We start from the raw sequence: 22364 nt of genomic DNA on the forward strand, positions 1-22364 counted from the left end.
TCAACATGGCGGTCTTCTGCCGGACCGGTTAAGATGAGAACAGGGAACACAGTAAGAGTCCGGGAGGAATAACACTCTGATGAAGTTTTAGCTATGATGGTGGAGGAGGGGCTGGAGGTGGGTTGAAACATGGTCATCTGAATGAAGTCACAGCGCATCCACCACCTGCGCACAGGAGCAGACAGGCGCATATCAGAAGCCTTTTAAGATTAACTTTGGATGCTGATTGGCTTTCGTGGAGGTGTGGTTCAAAGCTGATTGGCTGTGTCACAGGTGGACGTATGAAAAGCTTCTTCAGTTGAACCTCTGTCTATTTCACAATTGTGAACATATAAAGAAAGAATAACTCCTGGAAAACGGACGCCAGTTTCTCAGGATTGCATTCATTGTAAACCTCTTAATTCGAATTTTATTCCCTTCTTAAAATGCAAACTTTGATCAATATTTTTTTTACAGAAGCATATTCAGTGTAAATCTGCTTTGTGTTATACTTTTAACTCTTCAGAATACAGTGGTTAAAATTAGATTTTGTAAAAAGTATTTGCTGAAGGCAGACATGGGCAATGTGGAGTCAACAAGTCATCTCCATGTCATGTATTTGTTCTACCCAGCCACTGAAGCAGGTGAGTCCAATCTTCACCGTGAATTAACCTGTGCAGATTGGACTCCCCTGGTTAATTGGTTGGGTAGATTAAATACATGACATGGAGATGACTTGTTGACTCCACATTGCCCATGTCTGGCTGAAGGTATAATCATATCAGTCACTTTTTCTGGGCTATTTTCACCCTATTCAATGCCACCTAGTGGCAGCTATCCCATTGCTTTGATGCAACTACAAATGCATAGTAAAGCAATGATATAGTAATTTTTATGGCATCATGACTTCTTATACATAAAAATGGAGGATACACAGTAGTGTGATGTTTTTTTTTATTTTTTTTATGGGTATGCGTATAAGCAAACAGTCAGCAAATTATACATTCTGACAAGTGTACTATCTTTTTTGCTTTTATAAAAGCTGAAACAGACATTGATATTCTGACTCCCCCAAAAAAGATTTATGCAAGCTTTAAAACTGCTATAAACATGCACTTGAGAGTATTATTTAAATCTTAAATGTGATTTTTATTGTAACATTTTAGCAAAGGAACATTATCAATGCAAAAAAGTTAACTATACATTCACTTTAACCTACCCTATCAAAAGAATAACAGCTTATGTAAAACAAAAACCGGGGCTGTATCTATGTACACATGAAAAGAAAATAGGTTTTGAATTATGAAAATATAGTCCTATTAGGTTTCACTATAACTTTATTACTAGATTATTTTAAGCTGGCCCTGACAAACTTATTTTTCTTTCATGTATATTTGTAATGACAAAACATGTATTTTTGGTGTGGTTTTGCTTCGGGCTACACATAAAGAGATGGGCTGCTGCTGGTGGATCATCTGTTTACACTACGAAGGAGGGACAAAGGCAGTTATTTACTGTAAATATCCCGCATCCATTAGCGCTTATCTGATGGTAACCCTCTGAGAACTAACCTTTATTCTCAGCTCTGTGAGCTTTCTGACTCAGATCAAACCAGCACTGTTGCAAGAAACATAACAACTTTAGAGTAAAGTAGAGATGCTTTACTGAGGAGTATGTTACATGGAATAAATATATGCTACAGGCAGGCATTTACAGAAGCAGATAGAAAAACAGATAAAAGTTATGCTAAGATGTGACTTTACAGCAATCCATTTTGTCTTTCATGACATGCATTAGGCTGCATGAATAATGCTTAGGCAACAGCTTTAGTTATGGTTTTAATATGTAAGAAAATGCAGATATTAGCAATAAGACATACCACAAGACATATCTGGACCTGTGAGAACATGTCCTGGAAGTGAGGTTTTAGAGAGGAAGCAGAGAAAAGGGCAGGACTGGAAAGTGGAACAATTAGGACAACCTGTTATGACAGAACATGGCAGACCAGACATGACAAAATGGCCCAACTTGACAGGCTTTAAGACCTTTTTATCACAGGAAATAAGCTTAATCTAGGACTATATTTCTTGTATACTCTTTAGTAAAAGAAGGAAAATCAAATGCAGCAGGTAATTGGACAGGAGACAGCGTGCAGTGCGCACATGAAAGCAGCCCCACCCAGCATTCAGATTAATTCATTCGCATCACACTTGTTTGATTTGGATGTGCTGAATGAGGTTGAGGAAGCCCCTAATGCAGCTGCAAGAGCATGACAGATAGCACATCCGGTTGCTCTGCTCCGCTATACCCTGTGCATGACCTGCATGAAACCCCCATCTTGGCAGGACGGACCTGCTTTGGGTCAGTGCTCTCTGCACTGTGGTCAGATAGTTACCTGCATGCACAGTCAGTAGTGCACAGTCAGTAGTGCACTGGTGCACGCCACCTGGATTGCGTTGAGTAGCAGTAACACCATAATTTATTTCTTCATGCTCAGGCCCACAGTTCAACTGTGTTCACATCAGGTCCGGTAAAATCAGCTTTTATTTTTCCTTCCCATTTTACAGTAAAATAGGCACTGTCACAGTTAAAGTTGCTGCCCAACTGAGTTATAAAGTTCTGCTTTATGAACAGCTTTTAGTAAATGTTATTTCATGCATTTTAAGAGCAATTATTTCGTATTAAGCATGATGTGAGTCAGAGATGTATTTACTACTTTTATTGTTATTGAACACACCACTCTAGCAATAAATGCAAACATTAATCATCCAGCAGATTTCCATCCTCAAAACTGTATGAAATGCGTAAATCAGTGTGGTGAGTTTTGGCCAGTTGTGTTCAAGTGGTTCAAGGGTTCATGAGGCTTTGCAATTCCCATCACTACTCTCGCCAGGTCACCAAAGATACTCAACTTTTTTTTTTTTTTTTATCTTTCTTTTAACTTGTTTGGAATACACAACTAAACAGACACACATCTAACAGCAACTTTAGAGTTGGCAAAAAACCTTATAGTTATTTTTTTGGCCTGTGGAAGAAAGCCGGAATATTCAGGAAGAACCCATGCATGCACAGGGAGAACACACAAACACAATGCAGAAAGATTCTAGACCGTAGATCAAACCAAGGACCTTTTTGTTGCAATGAAGCAGTTCTACACATTGCGCCACCTTGCAGCCACATAACAATAACTTTCTATTGTCAGTGTATATTCAAAATAAATTTTCTTCTTACAGAGCAATGTAGGACTTACCCCAGGCTCACACCGACTCCGGTCTTACCGTTGCGGTGCGGTGGGTGCGGCGCCGCAGTGATTCCAAGTCCTTAAAAAGACGTAAACCTCTCTCACTGGCTGCTGAGCTGTCCGGCTGCGGTTACCGAGACACTCCGGCGCTGCAGAAAATTCAGCAAGAAAGCTATCCTTGCGGCGTGCCGGAGCCCTCCGCAACAAGCTCTCGCAAAAATCCTTTATTTGGGTTGTGTCATCGCGTGAAGTTACGTGAACTCAAGTGAACTTCTGTTAAATCTCCGGACCTGTTGCCGGAGCCGCAGAGCCGCACCGCACCGTAGTCAAAAGGGCGGTGTGAGAGGGGGTGTGCGGGAGTTGCGGTCTCCGTCGGCTCGGTAACCGCACCGGGGCCAGTGTGAGCAAGGGGTAATCCTCTTGCTCAGAGACTGAATGGATTTTGAACTAGGTACTTGTAATATTCTATGACTGCCAGCTTTGATCAGTTGGCACTCGGAAAGAAAACTTAATGGCACTCCTGTATTTCCATTACTTTTTTGCATGTTTGGCATGCTGTAGAGCTTAAACATGAATAATGAGTGCTTCATTGTAAGTTTCAACTATTGTTAAATTAGAGTATTTACAAGACACATGTTAGGTCTAGCTTAAGGGGAGAAATTAACTCTGGTTCGTGTAAAGTTGTAAAATATTAGGGGACAGAAAGGAAATTATAGCTGACAAAGGCAGTTATTCATTAAAAAGGCTTTGTGAATTGTTTGAATCTTTTCGAAATGTAACAATTCAAACAATGGGAAAATGCAGTAAATGACATTTGAACTAACCTTTTTTTATCAAAAGCTTCAGTATATCAAAAGATCTTTTTTCCAATTTGGTTTTTAGAAAAGTTTGAATAGAACTAAACATTTAAATATTCACGTTCAATCCTAACTCACCTTCACTTATGTAATCAACACTTTAGCATTACACATATAATGCAGAAACATTAGCAAAAGGGGAAACAAAAGGATACTTATTAACCTGGCAATCATTCCTAACAAAATAAAAGCAAAACAACTTACTTCTTTAACTTTTCTTGAAATTTCTTACTTTACTGTAACTTTTGGCTTCCTCTTGATTTTTATAAGTTTTTTTATTGATAACTTAATTTCCTGGGTTTGTAAAACATAAATGATTGGATTCAACATGGGTGGAACCACAGCAGGTATAGACAGGTTTACAATTCTTGCATTTTGATGCATTCTTCCATACATAGCAAATGTGATTAATATAGGAAAATAATAGATTGCCACTAAAGAAAGGTGAGCAGTGCAGGTTTTAAAGGCTTTAACTCTTTCTTCAAATGTAGCTACTTTAGCTAAGGCATGTCCAATGGAGATGTAACTAAACAAGATTATCCCAAGAGGAAGCCAAAGAACAAAACATGGTATCATGTGACCTATGACAAAATTGGGGAAGTAATTATTACAAGCAAGTCGGAAAATCTGACCGTAGTCACAGAAATAGCTGTTGATAACTACAGATTTACAAAACGAAAGTCTTGTGAGAAAACCAACTGCCACTAAGTTAGAAATAAAAACAAATAACCAGAAAAACAATATCAGGGACAACATATTCTTATGTGTAACCTTTACATGATAGCGAAGAGGAAACATGATGGCCATCAGTCGGTCATAGGATAGAGCAACCAAATTAAGAGACTGCATTGAAAGGAAAGAGTAGCAGAAAAAAAAGAATGTCAAGCAGTCACGATATGTGATAGAATAGTTATTAAATAGAAATATATCAATCACTTTTGGTACCAGAGCAGTGCTACCTAACAGGTCCACAAATGCAAGGTTAAAAACTGCAACAAATTTAGGAGTTTTAAGATTTGGATCCAGATATATCAAAGACATTACAGCAGTGTTTCCAAAAATGGAAATGATGAAGGCAAAAAAAAGAAGGACATAGTAGTACTTCATGTTAGGTAAGCCAATAAATCCACTTATTATGAAATATGCAGGACGAACAAAGGTGATGTTTTTTCCAAAGTTAGCGCTTAATAATTCCATTGCAATGTTTTTAAGGTATTTTATGTCAGGGTACACAACACTGCAAAAAAATGTTATTCTGCTTTCTGAAGTAGTCTCACAGGTAAAGAAGGTTTGACAAGCTCTTAGTGCTTTTATACCTTCAATTTGTTTATGCACTCAGTCTCTCTAGAGTAGAAGTGTCTAACTCCAGTCCTCGAGGGCTGCTGCCCTGCACTTTTTAGATATGTCTCTGCTTTTAACCTTCTGAATCGAGTAATCAGGTCATTAGCAGAAGTCTGCAAAACTTGGCTCCATAGTACGGAGGCAATTCAATCATTTGATTCAGATGTTTTGACCAAGTGAAATATTTAAAAGTTGCAGGACATTAGCTTTCAAGGACTCGAGTTTGACACCCGTGCACTAGAGTATTCAATATACTAAGGCTTTATTCTAGTTTATTCTTGTAGATTTTGATCAGAAAAATCTAATATTTATCCATGTTGTTTTAGTGTACGTAACGTAATTTACATAATGCATCATTAAAATGAGGTGCGATTGCACTATGATGTTTAAATCAGCCAAAGCACTGTTTGTAGGGTCTTGGAAGCACATTAGAGATAACTTCCTGACAATTTTGCACATCTACAAAACTGGCACTGGCAATCATTCCTGACAAAATAAGTCAGAGATAGTTGCAGGGTATGGTCAGAGGCCTGCACTCTGTCATTCATTTCGATGTGCTCTAAGGTTACCGATATCTTACATTCTGATTCTTTTGTCTGAATAAATGTTAAATTTGGTACAGTGTACAGGCCACTAGGATCTTCTATGTCTGACTAATTTTCCACTGGGATCAGCTTCATAGTCATGGTAGGACACATATTTGATTTTACTTTGGAGAATCTTTTGGCAATGAACCTATTCAAATTTGGAACAAAACCTCATAAAAATTGCAAATAAATATCTGAATCCTTTCAAGTCAAGTATTTTTTTTTTCAAATTCAATTAATTAAAGTGAAACAGCTGAAATAATTTTCAAAATCTGAAAAAAAAACTGCTAACAAATACATTAGAATTAGCCTGAAAATCAAATAAGCCTATATAAAATCTAAAAATTTTCATCACATTTCAAATATTCATTTAGGGTATTTACTTTATAAAATAGACTGTTTCTCAGAACATCAGTATTGCGTCCATTGGCTAATTTAAAGTAAGCTAGACTACATGCTGGCAATGAACAAGTTAAAACTATTCTAACAGTTCCGTCGAACTAAATTATTTACCATTGATTGGAAGACAGGCATTAGCTAGCACCTTATAGCACCTTTTAGGACAGCCAATAGCAGCCTTTCTTGCTGGGGAGTTAGCAACACTGGTGAAGGGATGAGAGGAGCAGAGAAGAGAAGCTATTGAAGAAAAATTCTACATTTTGACAAAAAAAGTGTTTAAATATATTAAGAAAATATATAATTAAATTGAAATAGGTCTTAAAGTTGACAAAGTTGTTGTCCTCTGCACATCCCATACTGTTGAGTTCTTTCTATATTGAAGCATTTTGAAACAACTTTGTCAAGAAGAGCCAGCAACATTGCAGCCAATAAAATTCTGCAGGCAACTGTTAGGACAGCTCAGTTACACACTAGGGGGATATTTCATAATTGAGATATTAAACAAATTTAGTTTTGACTGGTCCAAATTAACTGAAATATCTTGATTATGATTCTGGATGTGTGACACTTTAAATGACAAATCAGATTACATAATTTGAGATATCTGAAAATGCATTTTACTTTCCAAAATATGATTATAGATACACTATATTGCCAAAAGTATTTGCTCACCTGCCTTGACTCACATATGAGCTTAAGTGACATCCCGTTCCTAATCCATAGGGTTCAATATGACGTCGGTCCACCCTTTGCAGCTAGAACAGCTTCAACTCTTCTGGGAAGGCTGTCCACAAGGTTTAGGAGTGTGTTTATGGGAATTTTTGACCATTCTTCCAGAAGCGCATTTGTGAGGTCGCACACTGATGTTGGACGAGAAGGCCTGGCTCTCAGTCTCCGCTCTAATTCATCCCAAAGGTGTTCTATCGGGTTGAGGTCAGGACTCTGTGCAGGCCAGTCAAGTTCATCCACACCAGACTCTGTCATCCATGTCTTTATGGACCTTGCTTTGTGCACTGGTGCACAGTCATGTTGGAAGAGGAAGGGGCCAGCTCCAAACTGTTCCCACAAAGTTGGGAGCATGGAATTGTCCAAAATGTCTTGGTATGCTGAAGCATTCAGAGTTCCTTTCACTGGAACTAAGGGGCCAAGCCCAGCTCCTGAAAAACAACCCCACACCATAATCCCCCCTCCACCAAACTTTACACTTGGCACAATGCAGTCAGACAAGTACCGTTCTCCTGGCAACCGCCAAACCCAGACCCGTCCATCAGATTGCCAGATGGAGAAGCGCGATTCGTCACTCCAGAGAACGCGTCTCCACTGCTCTAGAGTCCAGTGGCGGCGTGCTTTACACCACCGCATCCGACGCTTTGCATTGCACTTGGTGATGTATGGCTTGGATGCAGCTGCTCGACCATGGAAACCCATTCCATGAAGCTCTCTGCGCACTGTTCTTGAGCTAATCTGAAGGCCACATGAAGTTTGGAGGTCTGTAGTGATTGACTCTGCAGAAAGTTGGCGACCTCTTCGCACTATGCGCGTCAGCATCCGCTGACCCCGCTCCGTCAGTTTACGTGGCCTACCACTTCGTGGCTGAGTTGCTGTCGTTCCCAAACACTTCCATTTTCTTATAATACAGCTGACAGTTGACTGTGGAATATTTAGGAGCGAGGAAATTTCACGACTGGATTTGTTGCACAGGTGGCATCCTATCACAGTTCCACGCTGGAATTCACTGAGCTCCTGAGAGCGACCCATTCTTTCACAAATGTTTGTAAAAACAGTCTGCATGCCTAGGTGCTTGAATTTATACACCTGTGGCCATGGAAGTGATTGGAACACCTGATTCCAATAATTTGGATGGGTGAGCAAATACTTTTGGCAATATAGTGTATCTTGAATTGCTATTTTTCCCTAGACATAATATAAAAATATAAAACGTTAAGGGCAGTCAAAATTTTCTAAATAATGTTTGTCTATTCTATAAAAATGTCTGTATCTCTATAATGGCTCTGTATTATGAGTTGTCTTCTCAATTAGGAGGGCCCCATGCCTGTCTTTGCCTTGGGCCCCAAATTTTCAAAATCCACCCCTGCTTCGATTCTGTCCTCCGGGTTTCCTCTGTTGTGCCCGAGAATTACCTCCCCTGTTGCGGGAGCGTGCATCGTCCTAAACTCACACCCATTGTTGTGAAAACGGATTGAAATATGAATGAAAAGGGAAATTTTAAACATATTCTTAATGTTATCATATGTTTTTATGCATGGATGCCTTAAAATGTATAGTTTTGGTGGACAGATAAATTTGAATTAATAGGATTTTACTTGTATGGAGACATGTTTCAGTCGATGTGCTTCAGTTAGTGTGCAATGAATAAATTCTCTGCTAATGCCAATTCCCGAATTTGCTATCAACACCATTCTAGATCATTTCTGACACTTTTTTTGTTAAACTTGGAACTTGGAACCTGCAGAAGATTCCCTCCCCTCTTTTTTTTTTACTTTCCCTCAAATCACTTTGTCTTTGCCGCTCTGCCATTACGGTGTTCAGAACCTGCCAAAAGTTGAAAGGGCAATATTACTGCCATCACTGTTACTATATAATAGAAATTTACACATTCAGTGAAAAAATTTCACAAGGGACGGTATGGGGGGATGGTCATTTAAGAAGGGGGGTGATTTTCATGCCCACATCAACTCAAGTACTGTGTGTGAATATCTATATATCTATCTATCTATCTATCTATCTATCTATCTATCTATCTATCTATCTATCTATCTATCTATATATATATATATATATATATATATATATATATATATATATATATATATATATATATATATATATATATATATATATATATATATATATATATATATATCAGGGCCAGACTGGGAGATTTTTTCAGGCCAGGAGTCAGTCCACCCTGGCCTGGTTACATGACTGACTGACATGACTGATTTAGGACCCAACTGAAAAATTTAACAAGCTTTTATCAACCAAAAAGTAAGCTTTTATTATATGTTTGACTTCACCTTCAGCTTTGACACCCAACCAAGCAGAGGAACAGACTGGATGTAGAGAACAGCCTGGGATTGTCGTCCTATAATTCTCTTCTTGACGACTTAAAATTGAAGCTAAGTTTTATAAAAATTCAAAGTTCTTAAAAAGCAGAAAAAGTCTCAAACAAAGATCAAAAAATTTAGACAGATGGCCGCTGAGTCCAGGTCCAGTGAGTTTATTGCTAAACACTACATATTTACACAGAGCTGGTGAGCCGAAGCTGACAAATGGTGAAACCAGCTCCCTTTTATACATTTCTTTATCGGTGGAAAAACCCCCTTCAGAACATATTTCAGTCATTGGTAAAGGTCACATTGATATTTATCTGCAAAACACGGTGACATTCATATACACATCTCATTCTTGTGAGAGCACTCTCTCAGGCCATGAAAACATCTGGTGCATTCAAATCAGAAACTTATGACGGTTTAGTCAAAAACATGTCAGCTCTTGCTTCAGGTCACGTCAGACGACCATACTGCTCCCCCTTCGTCTCATCACCCTTTGTGGGATCATTACTGCTCCATGTGCTCTGAAAATAACAACTCCTTTGTATGGTCAGATTTTTGCTGATCTGGACTACCTTGGGATGTCAAATATTTCATTTTTATTGCGGGCGCTTTTCTTATCACTAAGAGGCCTCCACCCTGCGTTGTCCTGTAGATCTCACTACCATTGGCGCCAGCTACAACAGATACACACACTCGCTCCTCTGCTTCTCTCCCCTCTGGCCCCGAATGGCTCCATTCATTGCTTCTGCTTTTCTCCTTTTTGGCCTCGAATGGCTCTTATAACAGTATTTGTGAAAACAACTTTAAACCTACAAAACATTAACTTTATTCCATCTTATGATTAGTGCAGATTAATACACAACATTCCCCCCTTTGATCCTAAAAGGATCAATTTACGTGATTATGCAGGTGATAACTAATCTAAAACACTTTAAATGTGAACTCACCCAAGTGACAAAAGGTTATATATATATATTGTGCACACTAAACTAAACGTGAGATTAAATACACACCATATAGTAGAAGTGAGTAATATAAGATGTGGTGGTGTCTAAGTAAATATTAAACTAATAAAATGCAGAAAACGGAATATATAAAAACAAAGAGGGATCCCCCTCTTGGCTCCCTTAAGAGGACCCGTCCTCGTTGCTTACTTTTTTTGTAGCAAGATTTTCTAATTCTGTTTTCTCAGCAGAGGCAAATACCAATGCCCAAGCAGCATCTTGTGTTACGAGGTCACTGCATTTATCCCCTACAGTGGTGGTATTTCACACCCATACATACATAAACACAAACAAAAAGCTTCATCAGGCCCGGACTATGCCAGGCAAACACATCTTCTAATGGTCAAAGGACCGTCATTACAACCAACATAGGAGTAACCATGTGGCACTCTCCTGCACAGTAATTGTACTGTCACATAAAGTATACAATATGTTTAACAAAGGTATGCATAATCATCAATAATCAGCATTGTCCTTATATCCAGTTATGGCGTTGAAGTTGATATATTAATAATAATAATAGCCTCCATAATTCTGTCCATAATTCTGCCCTCCGTTCAGGCCCCCCTGGGTGTAGGGAGCCATATGCTGCAGATCAGCGGTCAGCTGCATCACTTGCTCTTGTAGGTCGATAATGGTCTGCTGTGCATCTCGAAGTTGCTGCCTCAGTTCCAGATTGTCTCGGGTCAGCTGCCGATTCCCAGCCTTTACTTTGCGTTTGTACATGGTGCGGCGCATCCGTTCAAAGGACCGACGTGGCTCGGGGTGCGCCAGACCCTTCATGAATTTGGCATAAACTGCTGTGGTCATAGAGGTGATTTCAGGCTTAAGGTCAGCGTTGGTATCATAGGACTCCAGCGGATGAGCCAAGACCTTTGCAACATGATGAGCTTCGGCAAGATCAAGCTTTATGTCATCTGCTATGACCACGAACATAGCCAGTACGCCTGGAATGGGTGGTGGTGGATAATTATATTGGTGGGGTGACGGTGGTCGTCGATCCTCAGGATTCTCAGGACTGGCAGGGGTGCTGGTTGGGCCAAAATCGATACTGAGGTTCCCCGGTGATGACGAGATGGACAGTGGCTTCCCAGTAGGTAATGGTGGTTGATCATCAGGCTGCCTGCTGGGTGTCATCATCGGTTGATCCTCAGGCTGCCTGCTGGGTGTCATCATAGGTTTGCTCCAACCCGAAGGTGCACTGCTTGGCCCCTCTGCAGGATCTAGTAGGTGCCTGGGAGGAAGATATGGGCATCCTACCCCTAGTGATGGGCCTAACGACGCCAGTGCAGCTCGTAAATTCATTTGGTTTTCTTCATATTCATCATAACTAGCCTCTGCCATGTTCAATAATCTACCTGTGGGGACATAGTATGGCAAATTTAGGCATCATCTGAAGGCATATTATCTCTTATATCTATGGATTATTCAGCATGCAAGTTGCTATATCTACGTGAGTAAGTATATAAGTCATTGTTATGCAAAATATTTATATATATACACTGTTGTTATTAAAGAAATGCACGTACCTGGTGAGGGTGGAAGGTGATCATGGTTATGTTTTATATCTCTTGGTCCAATTGTATCTCTACAACTGGGAACTGACCAGTTACACTTACAACAAGTCTTGAGACCAGTCCCCGAACAAGGGGTATAATGCAACACACAACTATCAATATAATTAGTATTACTGCCCCTAGAATCATTCCTGCTGCCTCAAGATATTTTCCCCTTACTTCCGGGAATAATCTGAAGGGCTGGTAATTTTTTAGCATTATAGCAGGCTATACAGTCATCTTTAGGGCGCTTTTAGGCTTTGAACATTGCCTGGACAGAGTACTGAATCCATTGTTGGAACATATTGGTTTCCCAGTGTGCAGTCTTTAATTTGTCTAGATCTCTTTTCTGCCTTTTGTTTACCAATTTTACCATTCTATGCGCTTTCCCTACCGTCATTACCTGCTCTGTTAATGTGTTTTGGCATATGTTCATTTTGCATCTTACCTCAATGATCACCATCCCATCCTCACGGCAGTCCATGCTTTGTGGAACTCCAAGCCAATGTTTCCCCATTGAGTTACCTAAAATTTCTTCAGACATTACATAATCATATTCTTTGACTTGCACATGCATTAGTGATAAATTTTCTCCATCATTATTATTGATTACCCCTTGGTTAGTAGCTAGTGTTACCATTGCTAGTGCACATGTTTGTGTGTGACGCATTAAATGTGTGTGTGCACTGTTAGTATTAATTTTCATAAGATCCCCCCTTGTTAACCCACAAAGGGTTAACACAACAAGAAAGTTAATCAAAGTCTGAAGAAGGCGCATACGGGAGACGCCCAGACGGCGATGGGGTGGGCAGGACCGAGTGGATCGGCGGCCCACTTGCTTCGGAGGAGGAAGGGGAAAGGGAGGGGATGAGAGGGAAAGGTGCAGGTGAGGGATGTTAAGGGGACAGGACTCCACCAGCATCTGATGGGCCAGAAGAAAGAAGTTCGTCCAGTGCCTGAACGACGGATGGATCTGGGTGAGACCCAGAAGAAGTCTCAGTGGCAGAAGGATCATCATCATTGCATTGGTCGACCTGTAAGCATTTCATGAGGAGTAAGATGGGTTATGCGGTTAGTTTGAGAACGCATTGCCATTAATGCAACAGGCAAGGCGTCCACCCAAGTCAAACGGTTGTTGCTGTCAGCTATTATCTTAGCAATCTTCGATTTCAGGATCCCGTTAGCTCGTTCCACTGATCCCTGTGACTGGGGATGATACACACAACCAAACTTCTGTTTTATGCACAACAGTTTAAACATTTGCTGGATCACCTGTGAAACAAAATGTGGTCCGTTATCAGATGATATTGTGTCAGGCATGCCAAATCTGGGAAAAACTTCTTTACACAAAAACCGTGCTGCTGCTTTGTGGTCATTATGAGCAGTGGGACATGCTTCTACCCATCTGCTAAACCTACAAACAACCACCAACATGTACCTCTTTCCCTGAACCCGAGTTATCATGTCTACGTAATCCATCATCAGATGGCGGAACGGACCGTCTGGCATAGGGATATGTGCTAAGGGTTGAGTAAACATTTTACACACATTGTACTTAGGGTAATGTGGACATAAGGCCAGTTCTCTGTCTACCATAGGTGTCATATAAGGTGACCACCAAACTGCCTGTAACTTTTGAACAACTTGGGCTCGTGAACAATGATCAGGTCCATGCATTATTTTAATGCCTGTCGGTAATAAGGACAAAGGTAGTACAAAATGTCCTTGAGAACTACGCCACAATCCATCGTGGGGGTGTGTTAACCGAGCTGCCCCCCTTTGTACCCATAGGCGTTTTTCTGCTTCAGATAAGTTATTTTGGGCTTCTATTAAGGAGGCCAAATTAGTAATGGGTTCACACTCAGCTACATGAACCATTGGTCCCTGCCCTGCTGAACCTGTGGCTTCTTTAGCTGCCTCATTTGCTAAGTTATTTCCAATTGCAATAGGTGTTTTTGCTGTTTGATGAGCAGCACATTTTACAATAGCTAACGCAGATGGAAGTTGCATAGCTTTTATTAACTCTACTACTGCTTGCCCATGTGTCACTGGGGTGCCATCTGTTCTAACAAACCCTCGTTGTTTCCAGATGCTAGGGTTTATATGGCATACCCCGTACCCATAAGCACTGTCAGGATAGATTGTAACTCTTTTACCAGTAGCCAATTTACATGCAGCTGTTAATGCTTTTATCTCTGCCAATTGGGCAGAGCAAGGTTGATCTAGACTCATTGATTGTACCTTGGTAAAGGTCCCATCGGGGTTAAGTAGGACTATTCCATATCCAGCTCTATTCCCTGTGTCACCTCTGACGCATGATCCGTCTACGAACAGCGTCAGATCAGATGGGATTGGATGATTGTATAAGTCCTCCCTTACCTTCATGAAGGTGTCCGTCTCCTGGAGACAATCATGGGGCTCACCTTCTGTGGGTAATACCATTCTTTTGGCTGGGTTAATGGTGGTACAACGTTGTATTGTTAAATCAGGTCCTGAAAGCAGAACTTCATAACCTGTTCGACGAGCTTGGGTTATCACAAAGCGTGGGCTGGTGAGCAGTGCATGTAATTGATGTGATGTGTACAGAATAACAGGGTGGCCCATAGTAATAACTGAGGCCTTTTTGTAGGCGAAGGCTGCTGCTGCCAAACCCTGGTAGCAGGGAGGCAGACCTTCTTCGACACCATCTAATTTTGTGCTGTAATAAGAAATTGGCTGTTTACCTGTTGGGGTGTCTTGCATCAATACTGCACATGCATACCCTTGTCGCTCAGCCACATAGAGATGGAATGGTTTGCCATAATCTGGATTGGCCAGAGCAGGAGCAGTTTGGAGATCTTGTTTCAGCAGCTGGAACGCACCCTCTGCCTCATCTGTCCATTGTAATTGAGCCGACTGGTGTCCTTGACCTGAGGCTTTAATCATTGCTCTCAGTGGAGCCGTTTTGATGGCATAATCACACACCCACGGTCTGCTGTAACCTGCCATGCCAAGGAAAGACAACATGTGACCAACAGTCTGAGGTTTGGGCATTTGGGTTATGGCTTCCAGTTGGGACGGTGCAATACACCTCTTGTCCCCACTAAGTTGCCTGCCGAGATACTCCACTGTTTGCTGGCAGAATTGCAATTTTTGTTTACTTACTTTGTGTCCTCCTTCTGCCAAAGCAGTCAACACTGTAATGGAGTCTCTCTCACACTGTTCTTTAGAAACAGAACAAATCAGAATATCATCAACATACATCAACATTGTAGATGGTATGTCAAGGTGATTTAAGTCATTTGCCAGTACACGATTGAAAATTGATGGTGAGTGTACGAAACCCTGTGGTAATCGCGAATATGTATATTGTTGGCCTTTGTACATAAATGCAAATAAATACTGGGAATCTGGATGGACCGGTACACTGAAGAATGCTGAACACAGATCAATCACAGTAAACCATTTGGTACCTGGAGGTATATTACTCAGTAGTGTGTGTGGGTCGGGTACTACTGGTATTTCTTCTGCTACAATAGCATTAATCAATCTTAGATCATGGACTAATCTATAGTCATTACTGTTGGGCTTTCTTATGGGAAAAATTGGGGTGTTACAGGGGCTTACTGTTGGTTTAAGAACTCCTGCTGTTTCTAATCCTGTAATGATAGGCTGTATTCCTTCTACTGCCTCTCGTTTAAGTGGGTACTGTCTTTGGAAGGGCAATTTAGCATTTGGTTTAATGGTGAATTTGATGGGGTCTGCTGATTTTACTAATCCTACATCTGTCTTACTTTTAGACCATACCTGCTCTGGGACTTGTTCTAATAGGGATTCATGTTCTGCCGCCACTGCCATTTGTCTTTTCCCAGGAACTTTAATATGTTCTGCAATTACTTCATCAGCTTGTGAATACGAGATCTTGAAAAACAGTCCATCTTTTGACATGCTAATGCAGTCCCATGCTGTAGCAATCCATTCGGTGACTTGCTTGGCTTCTTGAACCATGGGTCCTAGATCATGTGACTCATATTCGTCTGCAATCAGTAATGTGACATGTGGTGCTGAGTTGGTAACCTGGAACCATTCTGCTACATCTTTATCAGGAAATGTGACAACAGCTGCAGCTCCTTGTGGTCCAACCACTATGTCTGCATACTGGATCACAGTTGTTTTGTTATTTATGTCTTCATACCAGCTTTTCTCGTAGTCTTCATGTGTTTTGCCTTTGTCATAAAACATGGTACAATGGAGTGGAAGAAAAGGTTCTTTAGATTTCTCGTAGTGATTCATTATCAGGGGTCTCCATGTTTCCCACTCTAGTTGGAGGAAGGAGGTTGGTGATGTGAGTTTCAGCCAAAATACTTGGTCTTCTGGCTCATGGCTTGTTATCTGGGGGGTCATTTGCAGGCCTATTGGCATCATGTAGGCTTCATTCTTGTCTGTTGCTTCAAAATAAATTCCATTAGGGGTACATTTAATTTTTGCATTGAGCTGGCACAGCACATCTCTACCCAGCAGATTTATGGGCGTATCTTCTGAGTAAAGTAGTGGTGCATACACAGTCTTTTCACCTATGATCATGGGAACTGGCTTAGTCATGGGTATTATTTGGGTCTTCCCAGAGAAACCTACTGTTCGAATCTTTGATGCTGAGAGAGGCAGGCCAATTCCACTTTTTCCTATACAGGAGTAGGCCGCTCCTGTATCAATCATAAAGCGATGATGGCTGTCATATATTGTGACATCCATGGTGGGTTCTGTTTGTGGACGTTGGGTTAATCGGTCTGTGACAGTGTACGTCACTTCCGCAAAAGCGCAATTCATTTAGGGTAGTTAGCGCCATTTCTGTGGTGAAGAGACAGCAGCAACAAACAAAAGAAAACTAACAGAGAGCAGACGTGTTCTAGTTGCTTCTTTGGAAATAATGGGACACTGGTGCTGCGTCAAAGGATGCAATAGTAATTCTAAACAGAAAACAGCAGATGGGGCCTTACGGTTTTTCGTATTCCCCACTTGGAAAAAAAATACGGACCGCAGACAGAGGACTTAACAAAGAGGCGTCGGGCTCCGTGGGTCGCTGCTGTAAGAAGGAAAGACATCACGTTTCATAAAATATCTCCTCATGTTCGTGTTTGCTCTCGGCATTTTCACAAAGGTAAGTCCTTATAAATATACACTAATAGAAATCAACACGCTGAAATGGTTTGCTTATAAAGTTGCAGGAGTTCATGTAAACCTACTGAAACATGTTGTGGAAGAGAAGGGGAAAGTGATGTTTGTTTTATTTCTTTTTTAGACCGCTAAAATTTAATAAATAATGCATTATCTGTATATAATCATTTACACAATCTGCAATACAAATATATTTTTTTATGAATAAATATATATAAATACAGTGTACATATAAAAACACTGTACATACCCACTCGTCAGCCAACTCACTGCATTTATTCATCCTGTGCAATCTAATTAAGTTTATTTATTATAATCCTTTGTTCGTCTGTAAGCTTTTCAGTTTATTTATTTACCTCTGGCCTTACTAGTCCGATGTACTTGTGCTGTTTCGGTATAGCAAATTTCCCCACTGTGGGAAACATAAGCATATCTTATTTTATAACTCATCTAATCTAATGGGCTCTGTTATTAAGGTGCTTTATATAGTGTTTTGAATAGATGTGTAAAACACTCAACCTTTCATCTACTTTGCAGGTCAACCCGCATATGAGATGATGGAGACTGACCCAGACTGGGCTCCATCCCTGCATCTGGGCCACACTGACATCAAACCAACAGACACAGACCACTCTTTAAGACGTGGTTATCGGGAACAGCTGAAATGCCCTGCAAGCAACTGAAACGGGGCTCCATCAGGCTGATGAAATCCTTCAGCGACAGGATGAAGTTACACATGAGGCGACAGAAAACCCTAACCAGCAACAGACTGACGCGCAGAAGGCTGCTGAAAACGTTGGCCGGCCAGACACCAAGGATGACACAGAAGGTGGTCGTCAGGAAGGACAGACAGAATGTAACCTGTGTGTGCTCAGGTGTGCAGAGATGAACCGTCTTTTGGAAGAAAACAGAGAGCTGCGGCGTGAACTTGATGAGCTGCAGATCTCTGATTGCTTCTTTGGAGACAGTAATGAAAAAGTCAAGTACTATACGGGTCTACCAAACTTGGCAACCTTTATGGCTTTGTTTAATTTTCTGCTGCCTCTCATGTCTGCTCAAAATAAAATTCTCAGTCCATTTCAAATGCTTCTGTTAACCTTCATGCGTCTGAGATTGGATCTGCCCTCAAAACACCTTGCTTATCTCTTCCGTGTTTCACCAAAGACAGTGTACAGAACATTCAATGAAATGGTGTCATTTTTATATGCAAATCTAAAGCGTGCAATTGTGTGGCCAGATAGACACCTTGCACAAAATTATGACTCATCAGTTTGTGGATGCCTTTGGACATAGAGTCACAGTGATTATTGACTGTTTTGAAATTTTCACAGAGAAACCAGCTAATAAATGAATGCAAGATCAAGTACTGTTTCAACTTTATTCTTCTTTTTTTATTCTTCTTTTCACACAAATAGAATTTTGCTTTTTTTAAAGTTACTTTTGAAAAATAACAGCAAAACAAATACAAGTTTCACCATCACTTCAAATATTAACAATGTTTCTAAGGTTGTAAAAATGTGTGTACAATAAAGAGTGGATTTGAAATTTGAAACAAGTGTTGTTATTATCTTTTCAATCAAGGAGAGAATTTATGAAAATGCAATACAAAATCTCAAATACATAAATAATGCAGAACAGTGCAAAGCTTCAAATGTTTTACTTTGTCTTCCTCCCTCGTATATAGCAGATTGCTCTTTAGATTAAATTAGAAGATTTTCATTTTCCCAGGACTTGTTTTCACTGTGGTCTTCCGTAGAGATATTACCTAACAGGTGATATCTGTGAAGAAGACTGCAGATCCCAGTGAAAACAGGCCTGGATAAAGTGAACAGCAAATACAGTGTGCAACTTATCAATGTGCAAAAATTATGACAAGTTTTTTCGTTCAGTCTGATGAGCAGCACAAACTACTCTAATAACTGCAGCTATCTGTGCAACTGCCCACAACATCTGCCTTGTCACTGTAATAATATATAATATCGTTCCCTAGCAGCTTTAGAAAGTTTGTCTGGGTAGGGTATCCGTTCAGTTTTCTTGTTCTTTTCCATTTAACTGATAATCCTCACTGCTGGCTTGCAGCGCTCTCCTCTTGTTTTCTGCTGTTTTGTTTTTCTTCTGCTCACCACAAAAATGGCGCTAGGGGGCGTGTCAGTCACGTGTCTGACAAAGACCGATACAGGTAGAATGGCCTCTCCATCAGGTTTCTCTGGGCACCCCTATAGCCAGTACGTGTCTTGTCCCGTTCCATAGGTGGCTGGTCCAGCAGTAGGGGGCTGGGGTCCCATCCATGGGTTAGTGGGGCAGTCTCTTTGCATGTGTCCAACTTGTCCACATCCCCAGCATTGCATTCTCACTCGCTGTTGTCCCATGTCTGGACCGGCCTGTGGCATCTGCTGGTATTGGCCTTGAGGGGGCCTTCTTGGGGCTCCTTGTGGGCCCCTCCATCTTCCCCGCATGGGTGGCCCCCCTCGTCCCCTTCCGAACGTTGCTTGTTGGGGACCTCCTCCTTGGTTTAGATGCACATGAATAGGAGGGACTGGTTGAGGTTGGGTCTGCGGTGGCAGGGCACCTCCCACAGGTGGCGCTGCTGGATACTGCATCTGCTGTGTGGGTGGAGGAATAACAGGAGACACTATTGGTGCTTGTACCACTGCCTCCCCTGTTGGTGCTCCCTCGGTTGGGGGTGTGGCCACCACAGTCAGTGCAGCTTGATGCTTGGGCTTCTCTTTCTCTTTCTTTGCTTTGGACAATTCCCCAATCTGCAGCTGGGTTAGCTTGGTAGCCAGCATCTTGCTTTGGTCCTCAAAGGCCCGTTTCTGGGCCCGATGCATGTTTACATAGTGAATAACATGCTCAGAGAACAGAGGCCAGTCCATCTTCATGAGCCCCACAACTCCGTCCAGTTTGGCTTGTACTTCTTTGGGCATGGCCTCTCTGATGTAGGTTCTGAATAGAGGGCCAGATGTTTTCAGTTCATTCCCATCACTTCCAGTCTCTGTTTTCCATTTCTGTTGGAACCTGTGCAGAAACTGGGCGGGGCTTTCATCATCCTTTAGGCATTCTTGTCTCAGCTTAGTTGGATCACTGCAGGTGGGGTATTTGTTCCTTAAGGCCGCCCACACCTTGCGTCTTATTTGGTTGAATGGTATCTTGTCATACTGGTGTGAGGTCATGACCCTTGGAAGCTGGGCTTCGTCAAACACCTCTCTGGCTGCTGAGTGTCCTGCTGTTTTAATTAGCAGCGCCTTGATGTCTCCAGCTGCCAGATTGATGCCTCCAGTGATTTCTTCCAGCTTTTCTATCCATCTGTCAGCACCATCTGCCAATGGGGTCAGCCTTCCAGCCAGGTTTAACATGTCCATAAAAGACCATGGCACGTATCTGTCGTCATGAGGTCCTTTAGACAGCAAGGGAGCCATATAGGCCCCTCCTTGATTTTGTCCTGTCTTCTGCTGTCGCGTCTTGGACCTGGTCACCATTGGGCTAGGGCCGCTTTTTACTATTTGCAGCCCCACGTCACACTCAGCTGTGAGTGGCTTCCTTTCTTTTGCTGCTAGCCTGCTTCCTCCTTGAACCCCTCATAGAATGGGTTTGTAGTTGGCAGTATGTCTGAGCCTTCACTGTCCTCCCATTCGGACACATCACCTCCCTCTTCCTCATATTCCATGTCTTTTCCCCCTCTCCTTCCTGCCTCTTCGATCAGAGACAAAGTCCGTGGGCTTGGCAGGTCTGGGTAATCAGTTTTGGCCTCTATTATGAGCTGCTCCGCTTCCATTCTCTTCAATTTTTCCAATTCTTCATCTCGTCTTTTCTTCTCTTTTTGTTTTTCTATTGTCTCTTTAAAAATTTTTAATCGTCTATTTTGTGCTTTCTCTTCCAACTCTTGCTCCTTGAGTCGTACAAATGTTTCCGTTAGTTGCACCAAGTCCTGGTTTATCTCTTTTGCCAGTGATTCAGTTTCATCCAAACATAACTCTATCTTGGGATCTGTGTGGCCTTTGTATGTTGACTTGGTCCTGGGCTCTGAGCAGCTCATTTCTTTTTCTGTTTCTTCCTCTTCTTCTAAAACTAATTTAAGTTGCCCTGTAATCTTTCCCTTTCTGCCTGACTCTATCACAACTGGGTAGTGACCTGCTGCGCTAGGGTGATAAGGTGGTGGTTTATGATTAATGTACTCAGGGGCTGTTGGGCTCTTTTGGTGTTCTACTTTGAAATATTGCAGGATGTCTCTCTGTTCAGCATGCCTCTGTTTTTTATGCAAAAGCATCCGGTCCCGTTTTTTATCTTTATTTCTCAATCTTTCTTCAACTTCATCACAGCATGAAGGATCAAAGCTGCCTTCTTTAGGCCAACGATTTTTTCCAGATGTCATCTTATGCCATTTGGTCATGCATTTTTGAATTTTGCGTTTATTGGATGGGTGTGTCAATATTACCAATTTGGCTGGTGTCAGCCCGTCAGACTGTTTTTTGCTCATATTGATTCCCATGGCTACTAGCAGTCACTCAACCGTCAGGTCTGTGCTTATTCACCAGTCTTTGTAATCCTCAGTTAATTTTTATTAGGGGGGCCACATGCCGAAGGCATGGCCCACCTATTACTATTGCACATATTTATTCCGCGTATTATTATTATAGCTTATAGTTCTCCTCGTCCCCTAAAAACTTCGGCGTGTAACTAGTCACGCACCATTCGTCGGATCGGGCCCAAAGTTGGCACACGCGTCGGGACCAATGGTGCGATGCGTGCTTGTATAAAACTTTCTCATTAGTCCGAAGGTTTGCGAATTATTAGCGAAAACGTCGCAAAAAAATCCCATAGGAAATGAATGGGGAGAGGTAAAAAAAAGCATAAAAAACAGCGCTTCACTGTGTCGGCATACATTCACGTAGAAAAACAGTTTAAAGCTCAGTTTGTAGATAAATCCTTCATCTGCACAAAACTGAAGACGGCATGTTGATAACTGCTACGGTTTTTGTATAATCAGACCTCAAGCGCCACAAAGTTTTGGCAAAATCCAGCCTTCTAGAGTGGAGAGACTGAAAAGCTAGAGTGTGAGGCAGCCGTTTTTTTAAGACAAAAAAACATTTTAAACTCGCCCTCACGGCCACATATTTATAGCTAGAGTCACCATTTTTGGTCAGTTTGTAGACTGAAATCTCTGGACCC

The 22364-nt window shown here is 41.4% G+C and overlaps 1 protein-coding gene and 1 long non-coding RNA gene across 2 annotated transcripts; one reads left to right on the plus strand and one right to left on the minus strand.

Moving 5' to 3' along the window:
- Positions 1-3648: 3648 nt before the first annotated feature.
- Positions 3649-5340, minus strand: LOC119775653 (olfactory receptor 146-like). Its single transcript, XM_038273704.1, has one exon. The coding sequence runs from the start codon at positions 5272-5274 to the stop codon at positions 4306-4308; it is 969 nt and encodes a 322-aa protein (XP_038129632.1). The 5' UTR covers positions 5275-5340; the 3' UTR covers positions 3649-4305.
- An 11497-nt stretch (positions 5341-16837) lies between these two features.
- LOC119775651 lies at positions 16838-17860 on the plus strand. The gene is made up of 2 exons (XR_005279681.1): positions 16838-17178; positions 17733-17860. It is a non-coding gene; the product is annotated as an uncharacterized LOC119775651 (long non-coding RNA).
- The last annotated feature ends 4504 nt before the right edge of the window (positions 17861-22364 follow it).

Source organism: Cyprinodon tularosa, unplaced genomic scaffold (genome assembly GCF_016077235.1).
Source record: "Cyprinodon tularosa strain WSP-4 unplaced genomic scaffold, ASM1607723v1 ctg887, whole genome shotgun sequence".
In the NCBI taxonomy this organism is placed as follows: Eukaryota; Metazoa; Chordata; class Actinopteri; order Cyprinodontiformes; family Cyprinodontidae; genus Cyprinodon; species Cyprinodon tularosa.